This window comes from Dama dama, chromosome 12 (genome assembly GCF_033118175.1).
Source record: "Dama dama isolate Ldn47 chromosome 12, ASM3311817v1, whole genome shotgun sequence".
Lineage (NCBI taxonomy): Eukaryota > Metazoa > Chordata > Mammalia > Artiodactyla > Cervidae > Dama > Dama dama.
Genome location: NC_083692.1, coordinates 12,144,543 through 12,171,564, shown reverse-complemented (window position 1 = coordinate 12,171,564; position 27,022 = coordinate 12,144,543). Strand labels below are relative to the sequence as shown.

The window sequence follows — 27,022 nt, the reverse complement described above, 5'->3', positions numbered from 1 at the left end:
CTACAGATCTCATGATGGCTTTTGTCCCGGAATAGCTTTTCAAGAATGTTTGTATACCAAACAGACTTGGAAAATAGAGACAGTATCTTCCTCTTAGGCAAAGGTTGGGTAGAATTTCTTGTTGTTTAGTTACTAAGTTGTGTCCAACTCTTTGTGACCCCATGGACTGCAGCCTGCCAGACTCGTCTGTCCATGGGATTCTGTAGGCAAGAATACTGGAGTGGGATGCCACTTCCTTCTCTAAGAATTTATTGGAGCTCCTTTTATAAGATTGGGGTGACATAAGCTCAGGGTTCCTCAGCTATAACACAAATTCACTGCATAAGCAAGCCCACTGGACCCGTCTGAGGGACTAGGGAGGCAAAGGGAAGTGATACAAACATGCAGCTCATGGGGCCAGCTGTGCTGTGATTAAGTCCTTAGTCTCGTGTCTACTCCCAGCATCCACGAAAGTGCAGCTGGCTAAGGTAGTAACTGGTGAGAAGGGTAAGATTCTCAGACTATTCAGTTCTTGATATACTTTTGATAACAAAATAAGAAAACTGAATTGTCATGCAGTAGTGCCAATTTAGGTCACTTATTGCAACATCCTTCTACATGACTCTATTATTCCTCCATCTTCATATGATTTTGGTCTCTTCTAGCAGAGTGGGGAACAACTGACAAGTAACAATAAAATAATTTCTAGGATGATGAGAAAGGAAAATGTTTCAAGAAAATAAGATCATCAAGATTCATTATGTATCTTAGATTTATATGCATGTGTGCTCAGTCACACAGTCGTGTCTGACTCTGTGACCCCATGGGCTGTAGCCCACCAGGCCCCTCTGTCCATGGAACTTCCTAGGCAAAAATGCTGGAGTGGGTCGCTATGCCCTCCTTCAAGGAATCTTCCCGATTCATGAGTCGAACCCGTGTCTCCTGTTCTCCTGCATTGTAGGCGGATTCGTTTCTGGTGAGCCACTGGCGAAGTCTTCTTAGACTTATAATAGGCTCCAACAGATCCATATGGTATTTGCAAGAGAGAATGAAGTTTTTCTATTTAAAAATAAGGAAAATTTCTCTTTGTGCTTTGTAAGATATTTTAAAAGAAAAAACTCAGTTCTTACCAAAAGAAATCAATAGACCAAGATTGAATCCAACTGACCCTAACAGTATCACCAAAGATTAATCTACCCTTGGCAAGTTCTTGGCCTTTTACCATCACCTCTCAGAATCCTCTTCATTCTTTTAGTGCCAAATTTCTCCTTCCTGAGATGGGAGCCTTTGTAAACCGCTTATGTGGAGTCTGATATGAAGTCTGGTAGTTTATGAAGTACTTGTCCTATGCTGCCTTGTAAGATAAACCATGCTTTATACTCAGTCCTTTACGTGGGTTAGTTGATGGTCATTTATCGAATGGAAAAACGAATGAAAGAAACGAGTGAATGGCCAAATGAGTGTGACATTATAGAGCAGGGACTAACCCAAAGGTAGGAAAGAGGAGAAATAAGAAGAGAGATGAGGGAGGAAGGTAATTTACACATTTTAGTCAATAAGCCAAAAGCAAACTGATTGAATAGACAGTATGCTTAACACTGATTCATAAAACAACATATTTGCTTTCAAACTCTTTCTATAGTTTCCAAACACTGTTTTGCAAATTGGCTGATTTATTAACATTTATTAAAATTAGAGAATTAATCATTTGGTAAACTCATGACTGGGCAAATGTGTCCCTGAAGTTAAGCCCAAGAAAGTTATACTTCAGTAAGAAGCTAAAAGTAAGCACCTTATATTCTTGGAAAATTTTTAAAAAGTAATGTTTGAGAAAGAACCTCACAACTATTGTTTTAGTAGATTGGAAATAATATGTGGTAGGCAAAGAATTGGATGAAACACAAGCTGGAATCAAGATTGCTGGGAGAAATATTAATAACCTCAGATATGCAGATGACACCACCCTAATGGCAGAAAGTCAAGAGAAATTAAAGAGCCTCTTGATGAAGGTGAAAAACCTGGCTTAAAACTCAACATTCCAAAAACTAAGATCCTGGCATCCAGTCCCATCACTTCATGGCAAATAGAAGGGGAAACAATGGAAACAGTGACAAACTTTATTTTCTTGGCCTTCAGAATCGCTGTGGATGGTAACTGCAGCCATGAAATTAAAAGATGCTTGCTCTTTGGAAGAAAAGCTATGACAAACCTAGACAGCGTAGTAAAAAGCAGAGACATTACTTTGCTGACAAAGGTCTGTCTAGTCAAAGCTATGCTTTTTCCAGTAGTCATGTATGGATGTGAGAGCTGGACAATAGAAAAGGCTGACTTCCAAAGAACTGATGCCTTCGAACTGTGGTGTTGGAGAAGACTCTTGAGAATCCCTCTAACAGCAAGGAGATCAAACCAGTCAATCTTAAAGGAAATCAACCCTGAATATACATTGAAAGGACTGATGCTAAAGCTGAAGTTCCAATGTTTTGGCCACTTAATGCAAAGAGTCGACTCACTGGTAAAGACCCTGATGCTGGGAAAGATTGAAAGCAGGAAGAGAAGGGATGACAGAGGATGAGATGGTTGGATGGCATTACCAACTCTATGGACATGAGTTTGAGCAAACTCCAGGAAATGGTGAAGGACAGGGAAGCCTGGAGTGCTGTAGTCTGTGGGGTTGTAAAGAGTAAGCAACTGAACAACAACAGAGGCACAGAATACAAGATGGTATGGGTAGAAAAGACATGAAATTAATTCAGCAGAAATTAACAGGACTACATCCAACAGATGTGAAGGCAGAAGAAGACCAGACTTAAAGAGCACATGGGAGATGGCTCAGGTCAGTAAGTCTCACCCATGACTGCCCACTGGAATCATCCGAGGAACTTTAAAAACTACTGGGTCCTACCCCAGGTCAACAGAATCTGGAGGCAGGAATGAGCTGAACTAAAATTATTAAATAAGAACTATAAATCTAAATTTCTCAGATGCTAAACTTGAAATAATTACACTGAATTTTGGGAGTAAAATGTATATAACACACAGTGCCAAGACACATAGCCTATGTGACAAAACTAGGACTAGAATGCAAATGTCCCAATTAATGAGCCAAATATTTCTAGCCTGTATATTGCTCTTGTGACCGGTAAAGGTCATGTACACATAAAGGAGGAATAATTGTTTTAAATTAGACAAGGACTTTCCCATCCTTTACCTCATCTGATCATCTCAGCAAATCTGTGACACAAATAGGGTAAGGATTAGGCCCACTTCATGGATCATGGAACTTGGGATAAGAGGGGTTATGTGAGTTGTCCATGTGAAAGCGCCAGTACTCACAAACAGGTCCTTTAACTCTCAGGGCACCAAATTGTAATCATTCTCTAAGAAATCTGGAGGTCACCTGGCTTTTGCCTTACTCTTTCAGTCAACTCCTTCATGTCTGGGAACAAATACACTCTTCTTCAAGGAAAAACTAGTGTCTAATGTAAGAGGGTATTACAAAGCAAAACAAGTTCTGAATTAGAAATGACAGGGAAAGCCAGAAACAGTTTAAGTTCTCTAAAAGGATATAAGGGAAGTACTTCATGGAATCCAGGTGTTTCAAGTCAGTGAGTCCATCTTTAATGTGTTTTAAACTATCTGGTTTATGTCTGATGACAATGAAACAAACAAGTCAAGGATGTGTTTTATTGGCCTCTGCTATGGATTTAGGTAGAGAGCGAGGTGCTAGTAGAGAAAACATTGAAGAAGCTCCAGAAAATCATTGATGGAACACCAACTATGCAAAATAATTAAGAACAGAGCCTAAAGAGAATAATGAGGGACGGGCTATTTTGATGGTTTGGTCTTTTACTGTTTGATGTTCACATATAATGCATTTGGGGCAATGAGAGGATAAAATCATTCACTAATGTTAAATAATTAACACAAGACTACTTTGGATATTTATATTAATGGTGCTAATAGTGACAGTTTATACTCTCTCCAGCCTTTCATCTGAGATCAAAGTTTGTTAAAAGCCCTAAACAAACTTTACAAACAGTTGTGTAAGTGGAATTAGAGTATAAAATAAAAACGATGGACGGAGGCATTTAATACGACTGGGCAAGCTCAAGACAGAACTAGTAATGCAACCCAGGGCATGCTGGCTCTCTTCTTCAACATTCACAAGGCAGAAAACTAGATCAAAGCTGGTTTATTAGACAGCACTTACCATCAGGTTGAGGGCATATTTTGATAATTTTAAATATGGTTCAAGAATGTCAGTGTTGTATTATGACTTTACTTCTTGACACGCTCAAGGTAAATACAGGATCTGGTTGTTAATTCTCTTCCTCCTCACTTTGTATCATTCATTAGATATTTACTTAAAAAGCGTTCCTCACTCATGTCATTACTCTCAACAGTCACAAGTGGAATATATGGAACGGAAAGAACGTGGAGCCACTAATCAGGATGCTTGAATTCTATCTAGCCCTAGTTTTGCCACACTTGGCTATTCATAAACTCCTATGGCCTCAGACTTCTTATTTACAGGTTGAGTGGTTTTGATGAGGGTCTCTAGGCATCCTTCCCATTGCAATAGTCCCAAAAATATGAGATTCAGGGCAGCACGGACCTGATCTGCTATATGCCCCAGAACATGACTGAATTGCATGGATTCAACAGGCGTCTATAATATACATTTACATGATTCAGTTCAGTTCAGTCTCTCAGTCGTGTCCGACTCTTTGCAACCCCATGAACCGCAGCATGCCAGGCCTCCCTGTCCATCGCAAACTCCCAGAGTTTACCCAAACTCATGTCCATTGAGTCGGTGATACCATCCAACCATCTCATCCTTTGCCATCCCCTTCGCCTCCCGCCCTCAATCTTTCCCAGCATCAGGGTCTTTTCCAATGAGTCAGCTCTTCACATTAGGTGACCAAAGTATTGGAGTTTCAGCTTCAACATCAGTCCTTCCAATGAACACCCAGGATTGATCTCCTCTAGGATGGACTGGTTGGATCTCCTTGCAGTCCAAGGGACTCTCAAGAGTCTTCTCCAACACCACAGTTCCAAAGCATCAATTCTGTTCTCAGCTGTCTTTATAGTCCATACAGTCCATACAGTCTCACATCCATACAGGACCACTGGAAAAACCATAGCCTTGACTAGATGGACCTTTGTTGACAAAGTAATGCCTCTAGTTTTTAATCTGCTGTCTAGGTTGGTCATAACTTTCCTTCCAAGGAGGCATCTTCTAATTTCATGGCTGCAATCACCATCTGCAGTGATTTTGGAGCCAAAAAAAATAAAGTCAGCCACCATTTCCACTGTTTCCTCATCTATTTGCCATGAAGTGATGGGACCAGATGCCATGATCTTTGTTTTCTGAATGTTGAGCTTTGAGCCAACTTTTTCACTCTCCTCCTTCACTTTCATCAAAAGGCTCTTTAGTTCCTTTTCAATTACTGCCATAAGGGTGGTGTCATCTGCATATCTGAGGTTATTGATATTTCTCCCAGCAATCTTGATTCCAGCTTGTGCTTCATCCAGCCCAGTATTTCTCATGATGTACTCTGCATATAAGTTAAATAAGCAGGGTGACAACATACTTTTTTTCCTATTTGGAACCAGCCTGTCGTTCCATGTCCAGTTCCTGACCTGCATACAGGTTTCTCAAGAGGCATGAAGTAAATTGCTTGAAAGCAACTTTTCATAGGGTAGAAATTTGTGAAGATTAATTTTCTAATTCCTCCTAGATTAGATTTTCCTTGTAGCTCAGTCAGTAAAGAGTCTGACTGCAATGCAAGAGACCTGGGTTTGATCCCTGGGTCAGGAAGATCCCCTGGAGAAGGAAATGGCAACCCACTCCAGTATTCTTGCCTGCAGAATCCCATGGACAGAGGAGCCTGACAGGCTACAGTCTATGGGGTCGCAAGAGTTGGACACAACTGAGAGACTACACGCCACAACACAGACTAGACTGGATAAAAGACTTATAAAAATATCACCTCATCTGATACAACCATTAAAAGAAAGAAAGAAATGTAGAGGGGTTAAACAACTTGCCCAGAGTTATGCACCTGATTATCAGGGAGGAAATGACTAGAAATCACCTTTTTTGACTCTAAATCAGATACTGTTTTACTGTATCCCTTTCTATCATTTTAAACTAGGCATATAACAAGTTTCAGCTGAAACCTGTATGCAATTGGTTAAAATCTGATACACAAAATGAAAAATGCCCAAATCAGCTTTTCATGTACAGGCTGCTTCCTAAATGTATGTGACAGACACTACTTCCACCACCTATATATTAGGGGTGTAATACCAATATAGATCTTAAAAAAAATGTAATACACTATTATTCTGAGATTTCACCTAGATATGCTCTCTTAAAGAGAATAAAAGGCATTTCATATATGCATTATGTTTTTCAGAAAGATAGTTCAGAAAGTGTTTTATAGTATACACTTATACTATCCTCACAATACAAAGTAAGATCTTTCACCCAGAGAATGCACTGTTATTGACAGTGTTTTGAAGAGGACTATAAAACACATTACTAAACAAGCAGTTGGGCATCCTGACTACTTCTCAGTACCAGCTATGAAGCTGTCAGTCTGACCTCTAAACACTGAGCAATTCCATAATCCTAAATTCATCCACTGGTGAAGCTGCGTTCATTCTGTAATTTCTCAGTGACACTTTTCCTATGTCACCGCATTTATGCACAGTTTGACAGGGCTATGAGAAACCATTTTTGCAGACTGAAGGAAGTCTTGGACTTTTAAATTGGTCATCACCTTTTGCCACAAGGTTTGCAACTCTGTATAAAACAGCCGGCTTCTTTCAGCAGCACTTTCTTCATTTGAACATAAGCACAGTCATGTTTTTGAAATTTAACCCTTTGACGCTGACCCCATTATTGGAAAACATACACATTTTAATACTAATGCAGAATATGGGCTCTGTGTTCGGGGACAAGGTGGTGAAAGGAGAATGTCTAGATTGTTTCAACCAAGATCCCTCATGAGAGATTCATGAGGATATTTCCGTTTGCCCTCGATGCGAATATACAGAAGGTAGACGAACATTAGAGCAGTGGGAAACTTGGCAGAACGGGCTAGGACAGGGTTTGTGCAAAACCTTTTTCCGGTTTCAGTTTGAATGTGTTCCCAGGAAGTGTCAAGTTCGAACAAATCCAAAATTTTACAATGTAGCTCGGCCAAAACTGCTGAGATTCACCTGATTCTGGGTCAAAACCGTACAGAGCACACTGCGTTTTATTTGGGGTAAGGCCAATTTGACTGAACCTTTCAGGCAACTTCAATGACAGGCTTATAGCCTTGGCAAAACCAAAAATGAACCTAGCTTGATCTTTGGTTCTGAAACAGCAAGTTCTGGCTTTATAAAGAGATAAAGGCAAGTCTTACTCAGTTTCAAGATTCTGACAAATACTTAGAAGAGGCACTGCAGATAATTAACCATTATTTGGCCACATTTACATACTCAAGTCAGTTATTTCCTGAGCTAAACCGGGACACTTCAGTCAGTACATTAACTCTACTGGGTCCATATACTTCTAAGTGCCTGAGAGCTGAATCTGGTGTCCTAACAGAGAATAATGGTTCTTCTTCAGTAACTTATGTGCCTGTAGAGTAGCTTGAAGCACAATTAGTGCTGGACCCATAGTGTGAGGGCTTCCCAGGTGGCGCTAGTGGTAAAGTATCCGCCTGCCAATGCAGGAGACGCAAGAGATGCCGGTTCGATCCCTGGGTTGGGAGATCCCCTGCAACAGGAAATGGCAACACGCTCCAGAATTCTTGCCTACAGTGTATGGGGTCTCAAAAAGTCAGACACGACTGAGTGAGCACACACACACCATAGTGTGAAGGAAAGAAAATTGAAAGTAAATTCCCAACAACAGTAGACAAGTCAAGTCAGAATACACAGCATCATTTAGTAATTTCCAGAGACATGCTGGCAGAGTCTTGTACTCATGGCCATCAAGATCTTGAAGATCAACTGGTGTGCATAGTTCAAGTCTGGTATCACTAAAACTGGCTGAATGAATCCTTTGGACATGTGTGTAAGGCTCTAATAGATTTTTAAAAAGTAGAAATCATATTCCTAAGAGATTTCCTGTGTCTTGTAATTTTTCTCAGATAGGAAAATTTGTGTATGTTTTTCTCCGTAGAAGCTACAGCTTAGGATGTATCCTATAAATCATGTTATCTCTGTGTAAGTATATCCTAAAAACATAGGAAACAAGTTGTTTTAGGTGACTTTGATTTAAGAAGTTGATTAAACACTGATAATTGCAATTCACACAATTACACATTTGCTCTAAGTCAGTGCTTTTTAATGTTTGATGATATCCTCCCTAAATAATTATTTAAACTGTATATATATCCCTTATTTGCCCCCCCACCTTCCATACATACGCTTTTAAGTGGTCAAGATGTTTTTATTATAAGTTTAGGAAGTTGTAAAGGATCAAAATTCTGGAATGTAGTAAATACTGTTATTTTCAAATAAAACTTTTATATTACTCATATTAACTTGTCCAGTGAACTTTACTTTTATTTAAAAAACCCACTTATTTATTTATTTGGCTGTGCTGGGTCTTAGATGAGGCATGTGGGATCTAGTTCCCTAACAAGAGGTCAAACTTGGGCCCCTGCACTGGGAGCACTGAAGAGTCTTAATCACAGGACCAGCAGAGCAGCTCCTCCAGTGAACTTCAAATTTCATTAATTTCTTACCACCACTTATCCATTTACAAAATAACTAAATAGAATCCTCTTTAAAAGACAGATTTTATATGATTTCTTTTCACTTTGATTTCAACTCTGTTTTCCCTCACAGATTTTTATCGTAATATACAATACCTTTATCCTTGCAGGACTTTTGGTTATCCTACACACTTCATCCTTCTCTGTAACAGAAATGCATATATATACAGAGAGAAGAACTGATTTTTAAAACTCTCTGTGACCAAAATGCTCGAAGTGTTACACATTATTATGGATTCAATTATCATACATTTGGCATTATGTATATTAAAATTTCTTAGAAAAAATTAAATGTGAAATGTTAAAAAACCCTAAGGCTTCCAAATGTGTATCTCTTACTGGGATGGATATAACTCCTCCTTCTCCTGTACTCAATTAGGCTACGTATCTAAGGGTAAATGCTAATTATTTTTTCAATAATACAAGGTTTCATTTCTATTTCTGTTTTTTGTTCCTATAGGTTTACTCACAGAGAAATCTTGTTCACATAAAAAAGTACATGAGAACGAAAGCAGTTGTGTTATAACAATGTCACGCAATTTCTTGAAGGCCTTCCTAGTTTTATGGCGAAGCTTACATAGCGATCTGTCATCAAAAGTTAATTTTAATGATCTACCATCTCGATTAGGTCTTCTTTCAACGTTGTTGAAAGCAAAGAATTAGAAACCACTTGACTTGCCAAAGAATTGTAATGTAGTTATTAGAGTCATTCACTTTCTGTTTCTGGAAAGTATATCTAAAAGGCTTTATTTACCAAGACTAGTCAAATGACTACAACTGTTCTTTTTTTACAAAGAGATATTTCATTGAACTTAACATATGCAAAAAATAAAAATCTTGTTAATTTCAATACTGTTCTGTCAGTACAACATTTTAACATACCCATTTTATCTCAGTATTAAATATATTTGCATCCAAACCTTACAGCTGCAGACTGGCAAAGCCAGTTCTCACTGTCAAACCAATCAGCCACATCAGCCTTACTTTCTGGCAGAAAAAAATTTTGACTTCATTTTTCAGTTCTACATATTGTGTTAATGTGTCCTTGTGACAACCATCTCACTTCTCAATCATAATTCTAAGATAGATAGACGGACAAGGAATGGAGCCAGGCCAGAGTTTGTCACCTGGATAAAACAAGACACTGGCTTTCAACGATTTATTTTCAACACTTCTTAACTTTGTTTTCTGGAGCTATACATTCTCTGATTATAGCAGGGTGGTGGAAGAGGTGAGGTCATTAAATAAAACTATCTTTACTCCGCCTCAACATCAATCAACGATACACGTCAACTTCAGAACAACTCATTCTCAACAGTCCGTATATCTAATACAACTCTTTGTTCTTATCAAAAATATATGCATGACCAAGAAGGACAAGTGGAGAAAGAAATGGCAACCCATTCCAGTACTCTTGCCTGGAAAAGCCCATGGACGAAGGAGCCTGGTAGGCTTCAGTCCATGGGGTTGCAAAGAGTCGGACACGACTGAGCGACTTCACTTCACTTCAAGAAGGACAAGACGCTTTACTTTAGTGACTTGATTAAAGGAGGGCATGAAGGCACCCAAATCATAAATTGTCCCTTCTCTGGCACCCTGAAGTGCCTGGGGCATTTGCCATCAAGGGAGAAGGAAGTCTTTCTTCTGTGCAGTGGGAGAAGGTGGGTTATGAAAGGTAAGAGGGCCTCCTCAAGCAGAGCTATTTTAAGAGTGCAGGTAGAAGCTGAGGATACATCTGATTCTCTTAAACCTTCTCGTGTCTGACTACCCCTTCAAAGATCTTTGTGTACTCCTGGGAGTGACCTACTAGAGGACCATGCTCTAACTTACCAGCTCTCTTTGAAATTAATGTCAAGGACAGCATTAATCATTTTGCTATAAAAAGAAAAGAAAAAGAAAAGGACTGCTAACATGTTCCTACTCTCTTTGCTTTTTGGTGAAATGTCATAGATACAAATGAGTACACAAAACATATACATAAAGTGAAATGACAATTTTTGTGGCTTTAATTAGTATTTCTTTGATTACGAATGAAGCTGAATATATTCTTACATGATTCTTCTCCAGCTGAAATGCTTGCTCATGCCTTTTTCCCTTTTTCTTTAAATCTGGGTTGTTTATTCTTTTCTAATTGCTTTGTTGAGCAATAAGATTTGTATACAAATTGATTTGACATAAACTGCTTGTCAGTTATATCTTCTGCTATGAATAAATTCTAAATGTGGATTGCTTTTAATTCTTTTTATGTTGTCTTTCTGATTTACGGAAGTTCTTAATTTTGATGTGGTCACATCAGTCGTTTCCTTTATCATCTCTATTTTCAGTGCCTCCCTCCTCCTAGATATCCTCCAAAGTCCTAAGATCATGAAGATAGTAAACTATACTGTGTTTTAAAGTTTTACAGTTTCATCAATCACATTTAGGCTTTCAACCACTTTTGCATCTGAGATAGGGGTTCAATTTCATTCACTTTCATATCATCTATTAAAAAGTCCACCCTTATTCCCTGATAGTGATGAGCAATGTGTCAGACATCAAGCTTCTATGTATAAGATTTGTTTTTGGATTCTCTGTATGATAACATTGACCTATTTATATATTCCTGTGTCAAGACTATACTATCATAATTTCAGTAGCTTTAATAAGGTTATATATATATATATATATATATATATATATATTGCCAGGACTGATGCTGAAGCTGAAACTCCAATACTTTGGCCACCTGATGCGAAGAACTGATTCATTTGAAAAGCCCCTGATGCTGGGAAAGATTGAAGGAAAGAGGAGAAGGGGATGACACAGGATGAGATGGTTGGATGGCATCACCGACTCAATGGACATGAGTTTGAGTAAACTCCAGGAGCTGGTGATGGACAGGGAGGCCTGGTGTGCTGTGGTTCATGGGGTCACAAAGAGTCAGACATGACTGAGCAACTGAACTAAACTGATATACATATATATATATATATATATATATATCACTTCCCTTGTGCTCAGTTGGTAAAGAATCCACCTGCAATTCAAGAGACCCTGGTTTGATTCCTGGGTTGGGAGCATCCCCTGGAGAAAGGAAAGGCTACCCACTCCAGTATTCTGGCCTGGAGGATTCCATGAACTGTATAGACCATGGGGTCACAAAGAGTTGGACATGACTGAGCGCCTTTCACTTTCATATATGTTAGGAAAACACCCCCACCTTGTTCTTTTTCAGAAGTATCTTGGCTATTTTAGAGTGTCTTCCTATAAAGGACTGAATTTTTGGTTAGATATTTTCCTGCGTATTTTGCATTCTTTGTTATTTTTGTATTGATATATTGCTTTTAATTACCTTTTCTTAGGAATTTTTGCTGGAGTTGGAAGTAAAATGGGCTTTCAAATAGTGGGTTTTTTTTTTATCAAACTTGTTAAACTCTATTTCTCATAATTTAACTACAAATTCCTAGAGTTTTTTTATACAAACAACACTATTATTTGCAAATAATGATAGTTTTACAGCTCTGGCTAATACCACCAAGACAGTGTGTAATACAAACTGCACAATGGGGCACCCTTTGCTTACTCCTGGTCTTAAAGAGGAAATTTTAAAATGCATGGAATTTCTTTTTTCACATGGCCTTTATCAGATTAAGGAAGTTCCCTTCTATTCTTTGTTAAATGGTTTATGAAGATGATAATGATATCAAAGGAATTGCATGCTAAGTCGCTTTAGTGTCTGACTCTGCAACTCTAAGGACTGTAGCCCACCAGGCTCCTCTGTCCTTGGGATTCTCCAGGCAAGAATACTGGAGTGGGTTACCATCTCCTCCTCCCAAGGAGCTTCCTGACCTAGGGATCAAACCTGCATCTCTTATGTCTCCTGTATTGGCAGGTCGGTTCTTTACCACTAGCACCGTCTAGGAAGCCCAATCAAAGGAAAAAATGCTTCTTATTCATCTATTGAGATGACCTTATTAAATTTATTTCCCCTTAATCTGTTTGAATTATACTATTTTTTTTAATATTAAACCAACTCAAGTCCTGGAATAAACTCAATTGATAAATTGGTAATTTGTCAGTGTTTATGATTAATTATCCTTTTCATACATTCCAGGATTTATTCTGCCAATATTTTGTGTATAATATTTTTGCATCCATGCTAACGTGTGAAGAGTTTCTTAATTTCCATTATTTATACATTCTGTCTGATTTTAACTCAAAGGTTATACCCATTCCTACTGAGTTGAGCATGTTTCTTTTCTACTATAATTTATTTTTTGACCTTTGAGTTGTTTAGAAGTTTACTTTGAAATTTCCAAAAGTCGATGGCTTATTTGGTTCTTTATGAATCTTAAAACTAGTTATAATCATGTCACTAAATTTTGGTGCACAGAAACGATACATGCAAATTCTAGTTTTCACTAAAGGCAAGCTACATACATGCTTTCCCTGTCTTTCTCTTCCCTAGTTACAACACAAATCTAAGGACTGGAGCTGAACCAGGCATCTTGGATCAGGAGGGGAAAGGAATATACTGAAGATGGAAGAGCAAAACAGCAAAAGAAGTCAGTTTCTGTCACCCAACCTGCCATGGGCGCAGTATATTTGGACTGTTACACAAGAGTGAAACTAATTTCTCTTATTTTTGGATTTCTCTTAACTGAGGTCATGATAACTCTAACTAATACAAAGTATGATAATCTAAATTATCATGGCATTTATGGAAATGAAGACAGATTTGAGGGGTGATATGAAAAGCAGACTTTATATATCCAAGCTGCTTCCCCCTTCCCTTTCATTTCCCAAAAGTGAGTCTTAACTGCATTGCCTGTACCTCTTCTTCACCCTCAACCTCCCGCTTACTAAGTGTGCTAGTTCCTTTCCAGAAATAAGGGTACTCACTTTAGCTCTGCCTTTCTGGCACCACACTGTCCCAAATCCTGATTCTCCAAGCACATCCCTGAAGCTCTATGATCTCCACATACACTTTCCATTTCCCTACTTGCAGCCTTTCACCACTGCGCTCCAGCTGTGCTCCCGTGCACACACTCATCATGCCATAATCCCTGATTAAAAACCATGAATACTTCCTATTGGTTGAATAGCTGTGTTACCAACTCTCACCTCCAGACCTTGTAATGCCAATGACAGAGAATGAACAGCAATCACAGTAATTCTTTCCAAAGGAGGAGCCCAGAACCCTTCCCAACAGAAAGTTTCAGTAGTCAGTACTATGCTCACCAGTAGGAACTGGCACTCAGGTAGAAACCCGCTTGTATGCCTGATCAGTTCAGTTGCTCAGTCAAATCTGACTCTTTGCGATCCCTTGGACTGCAGCACACCAGGCCTCCCTGTCCATCACCAACTCCTGGAGTTTACTCAAACTCATGTCCATCGAGTAGGTGATGCCATCCAACCATCTCATCATCTGTAGTCCCCTTCTCCTCCCACCCTCAATCTTTCCCAGCATCAGGGTCTTTTCAAATGAGTCAGTTCTTTGCATGAGGTGGCCAAAGTATTGGAGTTTCAGCTTCATTATTAGTCCTTCCAATGAATATTCAGGACTGATGTCCTTTAGGATGGACTGGTTGGATCTCCTTACTGTCCAAGGGACTCTCGCAAGTCTTTTCCAACACCTTGAACTTCTCCAACTCCTTGAACACAGCTCAAGAGCATCAATTCTTTGGCGCTCAGCTTTCTTTATAGTCCAACTCACATCCATACATGACTACTGGAAAAACCATAGCTTTGATTAGGCAGACCTTTGTTGGCAAAGTAATGTCTCTGCTTTCTAATATGCTGTCTAGGTTGGTCATCACTTTTCTTCCTAGGAGCAAGCGTCTTTTAATTTTCATGGCTGCAGTCACCATCTGCAGTGATTTTGGAGACCCCCAAAATAAAGTCTCTCACTGTTTCCATTGTTTCCCCATCTGTTTGCTATGATGGGACCAGATGCTATGGTCTTCATTTATTAAATGTTGAGTTTTAAGCCAGTTTTTTTCACTCTTCTCTTTCACTTTCATCAAGAGGCTCTTTAGGTTTTTCACTCTCTGCCATAAGCGTGGTGTCATCTGCATATCTGAGGTTACTGATACTTCTCCCAGGAATCTTGATTCCAGCTTGTGCTTCATTCAGTCTGGCATTTTGCATGATATACTCTGCATATAAGTTAAATAAGCAGGGTGACAATATACAGCCTTGATGTACTCCTTTCCCGATTTGGAACCAGTCTGTTGCTCCATGTCCAGTTCTGTTGCTTCTTGACCTCCATACAGATTTCTCAGGAGGCAGGTCAGGTAGTCTGGTTTTTCCATCTCTTGAAGAATTTTCCACAGTTTGTTGTGATCCACACAGTCAAAGGCTTTGGCATAGTCAATAAAGCAGAAGTAGATGTTTTTCTGGAACTCTCTTCCTTTTTTGGTGATCCAGTGGATGTTGGCAATTTGATCTCTGGTTCCTCTGGCTTTTCTAAATCCAGCTTGAACATTTGGAAGTTTATGGTTCAGGTACTGTTGAAGCCTGGCTTGGAAAATTTTGAGCATTACTTTGCTAGCGTGTGAGATGAGTGCAATTGTGCAGTAGTTTGAACATTCTTTGGCACTGCCTTTCTTTGGGACTGGAATGAAAACTGACCTTTTCCAGTCCTGTGGCCACTGCTGAGTTTTCCAAATTTGCTGGCATATTGAGTGCAGCATTTTAACTGCATCATCTTTGAGGATTTGAAATACCCTGTATGCCTGATATCAAATCTAAACTCCTGGGTTTATATTTCAAAACTCCAAAATATCTATCATTTTCTTAAAGTTTTATAGCTAATGAGTCTATAAGAAAAAAAAAAAAGTGAAAGCCTTTGAAATGGAACAAAAACTTACTAGTTATCTTCGATGAGAAACTCGTTTTTGCCTAGCAGATCCTTCTAGGTTTTTGATTCAATGGGATCTCTATATTAGTCATTGTCTTTGATCTATTCATAATTTGCTATGCAAATGATTCTTGTACACAGACATGAATGAAATTTTATCTGCAGGGGGGTTCAATTGATTTCCTTCCTCCACCATGGAAGAAGCCAATTTTGCCTCTATTTTAAATTCACTGCAGTACTCTAGCGCTCTTTGAATGTTCCTTTATGTGGGTAACATCTAGCTCATTCTCTCATTTAAGTTAGTGAGTTAAACTCATTTGTCATGAGTTCATTTTATATTTCTATGAGAGTCATGATTTCATGATTTTGCCTTTAAATTAAAAAAAAAAAAATCCTTCTAACAAACTCTTGTTTTCATTATTCCCTTTAAACTTTGATTCCATCCCCAACATACAATGTCTTCTCTGGCTTTCTTCCTGACACCACTGATTCTTCCCATGTCAGGGATGAATCTAATCTCCGCCATAACCTCAAAATACAAAAGTATGCTTTTCCATGATGAACCTAGACTGCAATGATGTCAATTTATTTTACAATTATAGTTTCTTTGTAATGCCTTCTACAAAATGCACTGTTTCACTGACATGTTGCAGACACTGCCTATTTATCTTACAGCATTAATTTATAACTTCTCTCCTTAATTAGAGTGCAAGTTCCTGGAGAGAACTGATCACAACTCATTTTCCTTTTCTACTCTTCACTGTCTATGTAGTATGTAGTGCCCAATAAATACCCACTACCGAGTCCCATCCATGGCCCATGAACGGAGGCTCTCAACCACGATTTCTTTCAGGTAATCACTTAACTTTATTTAGGCAACCAACCTACTATCTTGTGGCAGAAGGTGTTTCCTTCCTAGAAAAACTCACACTAAACTTTCATGAAGATCACTGGAGCTTCGTGAAACACCAAATAAAGTGTGGTACTAATCAGAAAGTCTAGAGAAAAAATAATAAATTGATATGCTTCTAGGTACTTTTTCCCCTCAATTAACAGTATTGTGTATACTTATATTCTTAAGAACAGTCCATGTGAGGGTTACACACATTCAGTTCGACATTCATTCTCTGATTCTACAAATGTTTATTGATTTTCAACTATATGTTAGAAATTTTTTGCAGGCCTTGGCAATGCATTTGTAAATAAAATGTAATTTGTAATCCAAGATGCTTACCTGCTAGTGAAGAAGGAAGAGGAAAGGATAAGAAAAGAGGAGGGAAATAGAGACAACTGTGACCTAAGCATATAGATAATTGGTAACAAGCCAAATTAAGTTGCTCTTATTTTCGGGAATTATATATACTGAACCTTTAAAATTAATTTAATATAAGTATAATAAGGAATAATGAAATCTCAAATTTTGCAGATCTGTATCACCAGAATACACATCCTACATTCAATGTCTTACATACCCTAATACCAACTAAACCAAATGAGAGACCACCAACATTTTTCTACTGTTTAACTGCTGAGTTGTGAGAGAATAATAAATGATCTGGAGACTGCTGCCAGCATATATGATTTTATGAACTATAAAATATTTTACCAGTTGAATAGTCTACCAAGTATATTAAATCTGCTCCTTATAATGCTATATGAAGTCAAAGGATTTCATAACATTTGAGCATTAACGTTATTACTGAGCATTTTCATTTTTATGGTTTTACTTATGATAATTATTTCAAATTAAAACCATCTTGAGAAAACTGCCACTGCTTAAATAAAAAAAAAAAAAACCTAGTTCATTTAACCAGTTTTATTTTTCTCATGATGACTTTTTATTCTTACCTTTATTCCTAGAGGAACCCTTAGAATAAAGCATTAAAGATTTTATATCATAGTACTCTGTTAGTAAAGAGATTATGGAAATAAAAAAGACCAGCAAATACTAATAAATTTTACAGGCTTTATGTTGTATGTTGACATATTGGTATAGTTAAAATGATTCAAAAAGAAATAAAAAGCAATCATATAATGATAACCTAACATTTGTTTGGTCCTAAATATTTTCACATATATTTTCCTCTTAATTCTCACAACAATCTGATAAAACAAGTTTAATTATATTCATTTTTACAGATAAAGGAATCAAGAAATAAGTGGTTTACTAAATGTGTAAGTGGCATTTTGTATGCTACACCCAGGTCCTCAAACTTTCTGCTTTTGTTCATACTTTTATAAAGAGAATTTAATTTATAAGCCAAATCCTATTGGCAAGACACTTTCTAAGGGTAAGTAAAATATATGTAGAGGAACACTAGACATTTTATTCACTTATAGTGTCATCATACTAAAACTGAAAAAATCAAGTGTACTTTCCAAGTGGCCCAATTAAAAGTAAGGAATAGATTATTTACTCACTAGGGTCTAGATGCTGTCTATCAAAATCACTTGCTTACATAGGACCAAAATGTGCTCTATTAGCATCTTTCCTTTCCTCATACAAATTAAATATTTTATTTTTTATTAACCTTATTATTAAAGCTTATGGTTTGCCTTCTCATGAAAAACATTAAAAAAATGACTAGTTCCAAGTCATTCGATATTTTGTGTGTTTTCAAAGTTTTTAACACAAAATATACATTTCCAAGTATTTACATCATATTCTCTATATAGCTTTAAATATCTGCCTCTGTATATATTTATTTTTTTGAACATATGACACTTTATTGCTGAACAATATTTCATTGTAGATGGTATCATAATTTACTCTACAATTCTTTCAATTCGTGTGGCTTTATCATGCAAATGTTTACTTATAAAACCGTTTTTTTTTTTAAAAATTGCAGAACCGAGTGATATCACAGCCCCAATTCTTCTCCAACAAGTCACTATTGTGAGATTTGCTTGCTTCTATTCCTTTTTCATACATCATATGTTATCATTAAAGTATACATGTCATTTTATATCTTAAATTTGCTTCCATTTAACATGATATAATAAGCCTTTTCCATAATCATCGTGTCATTTTGGGCAGAATTTCACACTTTATCGAACCATTACTTTATTGATATTAAACAATAAGTTTTCTCCTCTTTCTTTCTTTTTAAAAATATGTAAATCATTTTCCAATAAATGTTGCAAGCATATAACCTTTACATATGTGCCCTTAAAACAATGATTTCCTAATACCAGATTCCTGCAAGTAAGATTATTAAAAAAAAAAAAAAGGCTAAGTAGCTTTTATCATTATTTGAATATGGAAAAAAATATTGACTGTCTACACTTCAAAAGTTCAAAGGATAAAATGGCATCCTAATTTCAGTATCTTATCAACTAGTCCTTTTAGTGATTGGGAAATATAGAAACAAACAAACATAATTACATTTAAGCTAATTGTGTTTTCCATAAATTAGTATATATTGGCACCATTTGTCTTGAGACAACAGTGACCACTTAGACACATTTTTTTTTTCTTAATGCTATTTTCATTTTAAAAGTCTGTATCTACATACCTTTCAGGTATAGTTTAGCTTATTGTTCCCTTTGAATCTTAGATGAAGTTTTAGAAATGCTTTCTGGAACTGCTTCCTTTGGGGAGTGCTCTGAAATCCACAACAGTACCCAGCAGTAATTCTGATAGAAGGAGAAAGAAAATGACCCAACTTACCGTTTCTAAGGCATTTACACGGTCCTGCAAATAAAGCATAATATATAATTATAAAAACAAAGCCATTAAAATATCATTTCAAGTTTAGTTTTTGGATTTTTCCATTTATCTTCTATTAACATTTTTAAAATGTAAAAGATGAAAACTCCTACTCAGGATAATCTCTCTAAGAGAAAAACAGTCATGAAACAATTACTTTTCTCACCTTGACTAGTGTTAGGACTACAAGGTTTAATTTAACTGTAAACACCGTAAATTCAGGCTTGGTTACTGAGTGAAATAGATTCTAAGACTTCTGCATTGGTAAAAGTATGTCTATTTAATAAAACATAGCTATCAGACAGATCTGAACATATGAGCCACAACCAGACAATAGTAGTGATATAAAAAAGGAATTCAGCACACACACTTGCTCTCAGTTAGGTACCCAGCACAGAGTGCGCTCTCAAGGGAAGTCAAGTTCAGACTTAAGAGTGACATCGCCAACTAAAATTAGTAAGTACAGGGTTAACTGAAACAAGGCCGGAGAAATGAGAATGACAGGTTACATGCAGGCAGTCCTGAACCCAGGTGGGTCTTCGTCACTTACAGTATCTTAGAAGGATTCACAGACACATTGGTTTTTAAAAAGAGTCATTGATAATATTGCTTTAAAAGCTAAATGATTAAGAATGGTTTCATTCTCAGTCCAACAGCTGTGTCTTCAACTCTTCCCAAAGCTAAACAGCTATATACAAAAAGTTTTTTGTTTTTTTTTTAAAGCTGAATAATTCAAGGAACTGTAAAGCCATGCTTTTTACGAGGATAAAGGCCGTTTTTCTATTCTTTCATTTTAAGCAGTTGAAGAAGATATATAAAATCTGGATCTCTCTCGTCTAATTAAATTAATCACTTGTGCTAGAGGGTAAGGAGGGAAAATGGTACAGACAGCCACTGAGCTCAGATCTCTGAGACCCTGCAGACACTGACAGGGACCCATGACCCTCAGGAGCATAACCTAGCCCTCCCCTCCCCAAGATTCTCCCAGCCTCACCAAGGCCTTGCCTTTGAGGATTTCTGCAACCCAGCCTCCAACATTCAGACTGGGAAACTAGGTTGGACATTTCTGCCCCTTTAAACATCTGGCTGTGCGGGCACAAGTTAAACCAATATATTAATATTATGCTAAAGCAGCCCAAAGCAGACTGTTTTTAGCAGTATAATCTGTTTAATTGCATTTTGTTGGCATACTTGAGAGAACCTCACCGTCGCCCCCATAATTTTCATAAAATAACTGCTATTTTATTGGTGACTTGGGTACTGTCACATTTGAGCAACTTGTAATAAATGCATATAGTGCCTCTAGGGGGCTTTGATCTGTTGTTACCAGGCATCTTATTCACAGTACATCTGGGACAAAACCATTCAGCAAAGCTTTATCATCCTTTGCAGATTGAACAGAACCTCATTAGACAGTCTTTGGGTAGTGCTGCATTTATATGAACCATCTTGGAAGGCTGAAAATATTTACAGCCACTATTTGGGCCTTAAGTTTTCCCCACACCATGTATTTATGGGGCTCATGTTACTTAAAATTAGCATATTTTTAAAGCACACATACAGCTGGTTTGCAATCAATGATTTCATATGATGCCAAAATGGTACAACTGAATTAAATTCTGTTTTAATTCATAGCTCAGTGTTCGGGAAAGATAAAACTTATATGATTTATGTATTAGTATCTTCATTTTATTTAAATATTTGTCACAGGATTTTAAAAGGAATGTGTACTGTCATGGACTATGTGTTTGTGTCTTCAAAATTCATGTGCTGAAAACCCCAATCCCTAAAGTGATGGTCTCTGCATATATGGCCTTTGGGAGGTGATCAGGTCAGGAGGAGACAGCCCTCAGGAGATTAGTGCTCTTCTAAGAAGAAACACAGAATGCGGGCTTCTCTTTCTGCTCTCTGCCACACTAAGGCATAATGAGAACATGGCCGTCTACAAGCCAGGAAGAGGTCCCTCACCAAGGACAGAACCTGCCAGCACCCTGATCTTGGAACTGCCAGCTTCCACAACTGTAAGAAACAAATGTTTGCTGCTTAAGACATCCAGGCTACAGTAATTTGGTACAGCAGTCTAAGCTGACATATGCCTAGTCTGTAAGGCTAAAACACAAATGGTGGGGAGAAAAAAAAAAAATCTCAATTTCATTAAAATATAAAGACCAATAAATAATCTATTTCAATGCAATTTAGTTACGACTGTTTGTCTATAACCTACTCCATTCCAAAATGGTAGTGAAATAGCTTTCAATGAAAGAATATATATTGAAAAAAATGAGAAAATTAGAGAAACAGGAAATGCAGTTCATTAACCTGAATTTAAATAATTCAATTTGCCAATCAACAACAGCTAATAGGATATCAGTCATTGTTGCCAATCAGTGAGCTTTCTCTAAATTGCAGTTTTTGGCTTTAATTACAGGCTATAAAAATAAGAAACTACTCCTAATCTTTATGAACTTATTAACTTGCTTTTAAAATTTAAGAAATGTATTTTGAAATTTAAATGGCTGAAGTTGACTTCTTTTTTGGCAGCCAAGATTAGTTATTATAATTCTGCATATAAAAGAATTAGCCTATTGCAAATCCCTGTTCTCAAACAAAATATTTGCATACTTCCTCTCATGTTCTTATCATTAGAATAGAGGTAATTTAAGCCAGTCTATGAAGAAATACTAGCATATGTCCTGGAATGAATATGTAATTATACCAAAATTGATTTATATTCTCCCTATCCTCTCTCACTCACTAGAACTGGACCTGTGGTGTTCTATTGTTGCTGTTTAATCTGCAGTTTTCATTTCAACAAATTTTATCTTAAAGCTCAGTCTACAGGTTCAATACTCTGCCTTCTCTCCCACCACACACACACTCTCAAGCTTAGATCCTAAAAAGAATTGCTTAAGATACTGAAAGAGGAGTTGGTAGGTGAGATGAGTAGAGAGAGAAGAAAGTCTCCAGAAGTAATAGACACTCTCACTATAATGCAATTTCAGGTGGTTTTAATAAATTAGTGGTTCTTATTTTTGCAATCATGGACTTTGAGAACTTTTCCCCCAGGAAAATGAACACTATACATGACACACATAATTTTGCATACACTTTTAGGGGAACTGCAGACTCTCAGAACCCACCCATAGGTGTCCAAGTATTTTTACTTAAAGATACTTGAAATAGGATGTAAGAATTAAGTTATTAGACCAAATAAATTATTGTATTAGAACAAATCTATTTCTCCTGTATGAAGCACTTCTTGACAACAAGTAAAGGAACAATTGGGAGTGGAAGGTTAAAAATCAGAGGAGAAATTTCCTTCAAATATTTTGAAGGAAAAATTCTAAGGGGAAAAAATAGGTTTTATTGCTATCAGGTTTTTTTGTGATTGAAGATTCCCTTTCCCACTATTTTTTAGTGCTATTTTAGAAGGGGAAAGTCTCAGAAAATCACAGTCTTGTCGTGGAGAAGGGGCTTGCATAACTCAACGAAGCCATGAGCCATGCCATGCAGGCCACCCAAGATGGATGGGTCACAATGGAAAGTTCTGACAAAACATGGTCCACTGGAGGGGGGAACGGTAAACTACTCCAATATTCCTGCTGCGAGAACCACATGAACGTGAATAGTATGAAAAGGCAAAAAGATATGACACCAGAAGATGAGCCCCCTGGTTGGAAGGTGCCAATGTGCTACTGGGGAAGAGAGGAGGGCAATTACTAATAGCTCCAGAAAAAAATGAAGTGGCTGGGCTAAAGAATAAATGACTCTCAGCTGTGGATGTAGTGAAAGTAAAGTGGTGATGAAAGTGAAGTCTGGTGGTGAGTAAAGTCCGATGCTGTAAAGAACAATGTTGCATAGGAACCTGGAATGTTAGGTTCATGAATCAAGGTAAATTGGAAGTGGTCAAACAGGAGATGGCAAGAGTGAACGTCGACATTTTAGGAATCAGTGAGCTAAAACGGACTAAAATGGGTGAATTTAACTCAGATGACCATTATATCTACTACTGTGGGCAAGAATCCCTTAGAAGAAACGGAATAGCCCTAATAGTCAACAAGAGTTCAAAATGCAATGCTCAGGTGCAATCTCAAAAACGACAGAATGATCTCTGTTCGTTTCCAAGGCAAACCATTCAATATCACAGAAATCCAAGTCTATACCTCAACCACAAATGCCGAAGAAGCTGAAGTTGAAGGGTTCTATGAAGGCCTAAAAGACCTTCTGGAATTAAAACCAACAAAAGATGTCCTTTTCATCAAAGGGGACTGGAATGCAAAAGTAGGAAGTCAAGAGATACCTGGAGTAACAGGCAAGTTTGGCCTTGGAGTACAGAATGAAGCAGGGCAAATGCTACCAAGTTCTGTCAAGAGAACACACTGGTCATAGCAAACGCACTCTTCCAACACAAGAGAAGACTCTCTACATGGACATCACCAGATGTTCAATACCAAAATCATATTGATTATATTCTTTGCAGCTGAAGATGGAAAAACTCTATACAGTCAGCAAAAACAAGAGTAGGAGCTGACTCTGGCTCAGATCATCAGCTCCTTACTGAAAAATTCAGGCTTAAATTGAACAAAGCAGGGAAAACCATTAGGCCATTCAGGTATGTCCTAAGTCAAATCCCTTATGATTATACCATGAAGGTAAGGAATAGATTCAAAGGATTAGATCTGGTAGACAGAGTGCCTGAAGAACTATGGACAGAGCTTCGTGACACTGTATAGGAGGCAGTGAAAAAACCATCTCAAAGAAAAAGAAATGCAGGAAGGCAAAGTGGTTGTTTGAGGAAACTTTACAAACAGCTGAGGAAAGAAGGGAAGCAAAAAGTAAGGGAGAAAGGGAAAGATGTACTCAACTGAATGCAGAGTTCCAGAGAATAGCAAGGAGACATAAGAAGGCCTTCTTAAGTGATCAATGCAAAGAAATAGAGGAAAACAATAGAATGGGGAAAACTAGAGACCTCTTCAAGAAAATTGGAGATATGAAGGGAACATTTCATGCAAAGATGGGCACGATAAAGGGCAGAAACTGTTAAGGATCTAACAGAAGCAGAAAAGATTAAAAGAGGCAGCAAGAATACACAGAAAAACTGTACAAAAAAGGCCTAATGACCAGGATAACCATGATGGTGTGTCACTCACCTTAAGCCAGACTTCCTGAAGTGTGAAGTCAAGTGGGCCTTCAGAAGCATTACTACAAACACAGCTAGCGGAGGTGATGCAATTCCAGTTAAGCTACTTCAAATCCTAAAAGATGATGATGTCGTTAAAGTGCTGCACTCAATAGGCCACCAAATTTGGAAAACTCAGCAGTGGCCACAGGACTGAAAAAGGTCAGTTTTCATCCCAATCCCAAAGAAAGGCAATGCCAAAGAATGCTCAAACTACCGCACAATTGTGCTCATTTCGCATGCTAGTATCGTTATGCTCAATATCTGTTAAGCTAGGCTTCAGCAGTATGTGAACTGAGAACTTCTAGATGGACATTGGGTTTAGAAAAGGCAGAGGACCCAGAGATCAAATTGCCAACATTTTTGGATCATAGAGAAAGAAAGGGAATTAAAGAAAAACATCTACTCCTGTTCCATTGACTATGCAAAAACCTTTGAGTGTGTGGGTCACAACAAACTGTAAAAAATTCTTAAAGAAATGAGAATACCAGACCACATTACCTATCTCCTGAGAAACCTGTAAGCAGGTCAAGATGCAACAATTAGAACCTTACATGGAACAACTGACTGGTTCAAAATTGGAAAAGAAGTATGACAAAGCTGTATTTTGTTACTCTATTTAACTTATATGCTGAGTATATCACGCAAAATGCCAGGCTAGATGAAGCACAAGCTGGAATCAAGATTTCCAGGATAAATATCATTAACCTCAGATATGCAGATGGTACCACTCCAATGACAGAAAGGGAAGAGGAATGTTGAGTTTTAAATCAGCTTTTTCACTCTCATCCTCAAGAGTCTGATCACTTCACAGCAAATAGATGGGGAAAAAATGGAGGCAGTGACAGTTTTTACATTCTTGGGCTCCAAAATCACTGCAGATGGTGACTCTAGCCAAGAAATTAAAACGCTTGCTCCTCGGAAGGAAAGCTATGACAAACCTAGACAACATATTAAAAAGCAAAGATACCACTTTGATGACGAAGGTCCATATAGTCAAAGCTATGTTTCTCCAGTAGTCATGTATGGATGTGACAGTTGGACCATATTTAAGGCTGAGCACTGAAGTTTGATGCTGTCAAACTGTGGTGCTGGAGAAGACTCTTGAGAGTCCCTTGAACTGCAAGGAGATCAAATTCATCAACCTACAGGAAATCAACACTGAATATCATTAGAAGGACTGATGCTAAGGCTGAAGGTCCAATACTTTGGCCACCTGATGGGGAGAGTCAACTCATTGGATAAGACCCTGATGCTGGGAAAGACAGAAGGCAAAATAAGAAGAGGGCAACAGAGGATGAGATTGTTAGATAGCACCACTGAGTCAACGGAATGATTTGAGCAAACTCCAGGAGACAGTAAGGGACAAAGTAACCTGGCGTGCTGCAGTCCATGGGGTTACAGAGAGTCGGATACGACTCAGCCACTGAACAACAACAAGGAGGGAAACGTCTTGATAGCTGACGGTGAACGATGTCGGATTCGTGGTCTCCGAAGAAGAAGATTTAGCTTTGGGACCAGGGACCAGGCTTGATCACTCAAAAGCTTTTGTGTAGCAGTTTTATTAAAGTGAAAAAGGGACAGAGAAAGTTCTGACACAGACATCAGAAGGAGGACAGAGCGTGCCCCCCTCGCTAGTCTTAGCAAAGGAGCTACAAACTTTCTTAATTGGTTACTACAATAAATCAAAGCAATGTCTCAAGGTTGTAAAGATCTTACTAGACCCATTCCCATAATTTGCATTTTAAGATAACAGGATTAGCCACAAGGTTTTCAGGAGGAGAAACTGTCCTCAAATAGGATATATTGTTGTTATATAATCCTTCTTACAGAGTTTAAACTGAGTTGTTTGTTGTGTAATCATCAGTTCTGGGCTTAAAGAAAAAAAATGTTTTATGTGTCTAAGACTAAGGAATGTAGAGGGAAAAAAAAGATGTTTGTCCTTTCCCCCTCCTTTAAAATTCCAGACCCCAATCTCTGCTTTGAGAGCCCCAGATCCCTTTCTCCTTCTCAGGGACCCCATACTTCTTATCAACCTGCCTAGGAATGGCCTCTCTTAGTCTAAAAAAAATCTAAAAGGGCAACAATTATTTTAATATTTACTTTTAAGGATTATACATACAGTCACTGCATAGTCCTTGAGTTACAATGAAGCATACTGTTATTATCTTCTAGTGTTAATATTGCATACTATTTCTAACTGAAAACAATAATGCTAGAAATCACTTTTTAATTTATTTTGGGCTTGACAGATCAAGTAAGGTGAGTTGTATTTTTGGGAGGCCAATAGCACATGTACTATAAAAAAAGATTTATTTTAACTTTTTATCCCGAGGCTATCAACCTGTCTTGAACTGTACATATTCCTTTGCTACTTGGTCACAATGGGGTGTACATTAGAATTTATGAATAAACCAAAGCAAATTCATTAGCATCACAGGAAATGGGAACATATGTGTGAGCTAAGTTAGGACATGAGTGCTAAATGGATAGTTGGTATCTGCATCCCTGATCATGAACAGCTTGTTTGACTC

General features: G+C 37.7%; 1 protein-coding gene across 1 annotated transcript in view; it reads right to left on the bottom strand.

Moving 5' to 3' along the window:
* CEP128 (centrosomal protein 128) overlaps positions 1–27,022 on the bottom strand; it is a 452,428-nt gene that overhangs the window by 53,095 nt on the left and 372,311 nt on the right. The window contains exon 20 of the mRNA XM_061156507.1: positions 19,271–19,294. Within this exon, the coding sequence (XP_061012490.1) occupies positions 19,271–19,294 (24 nt within the window). The remainder of the gene's footprint in view (positions 1–19,270; positions 19,295–27,022) is intronic.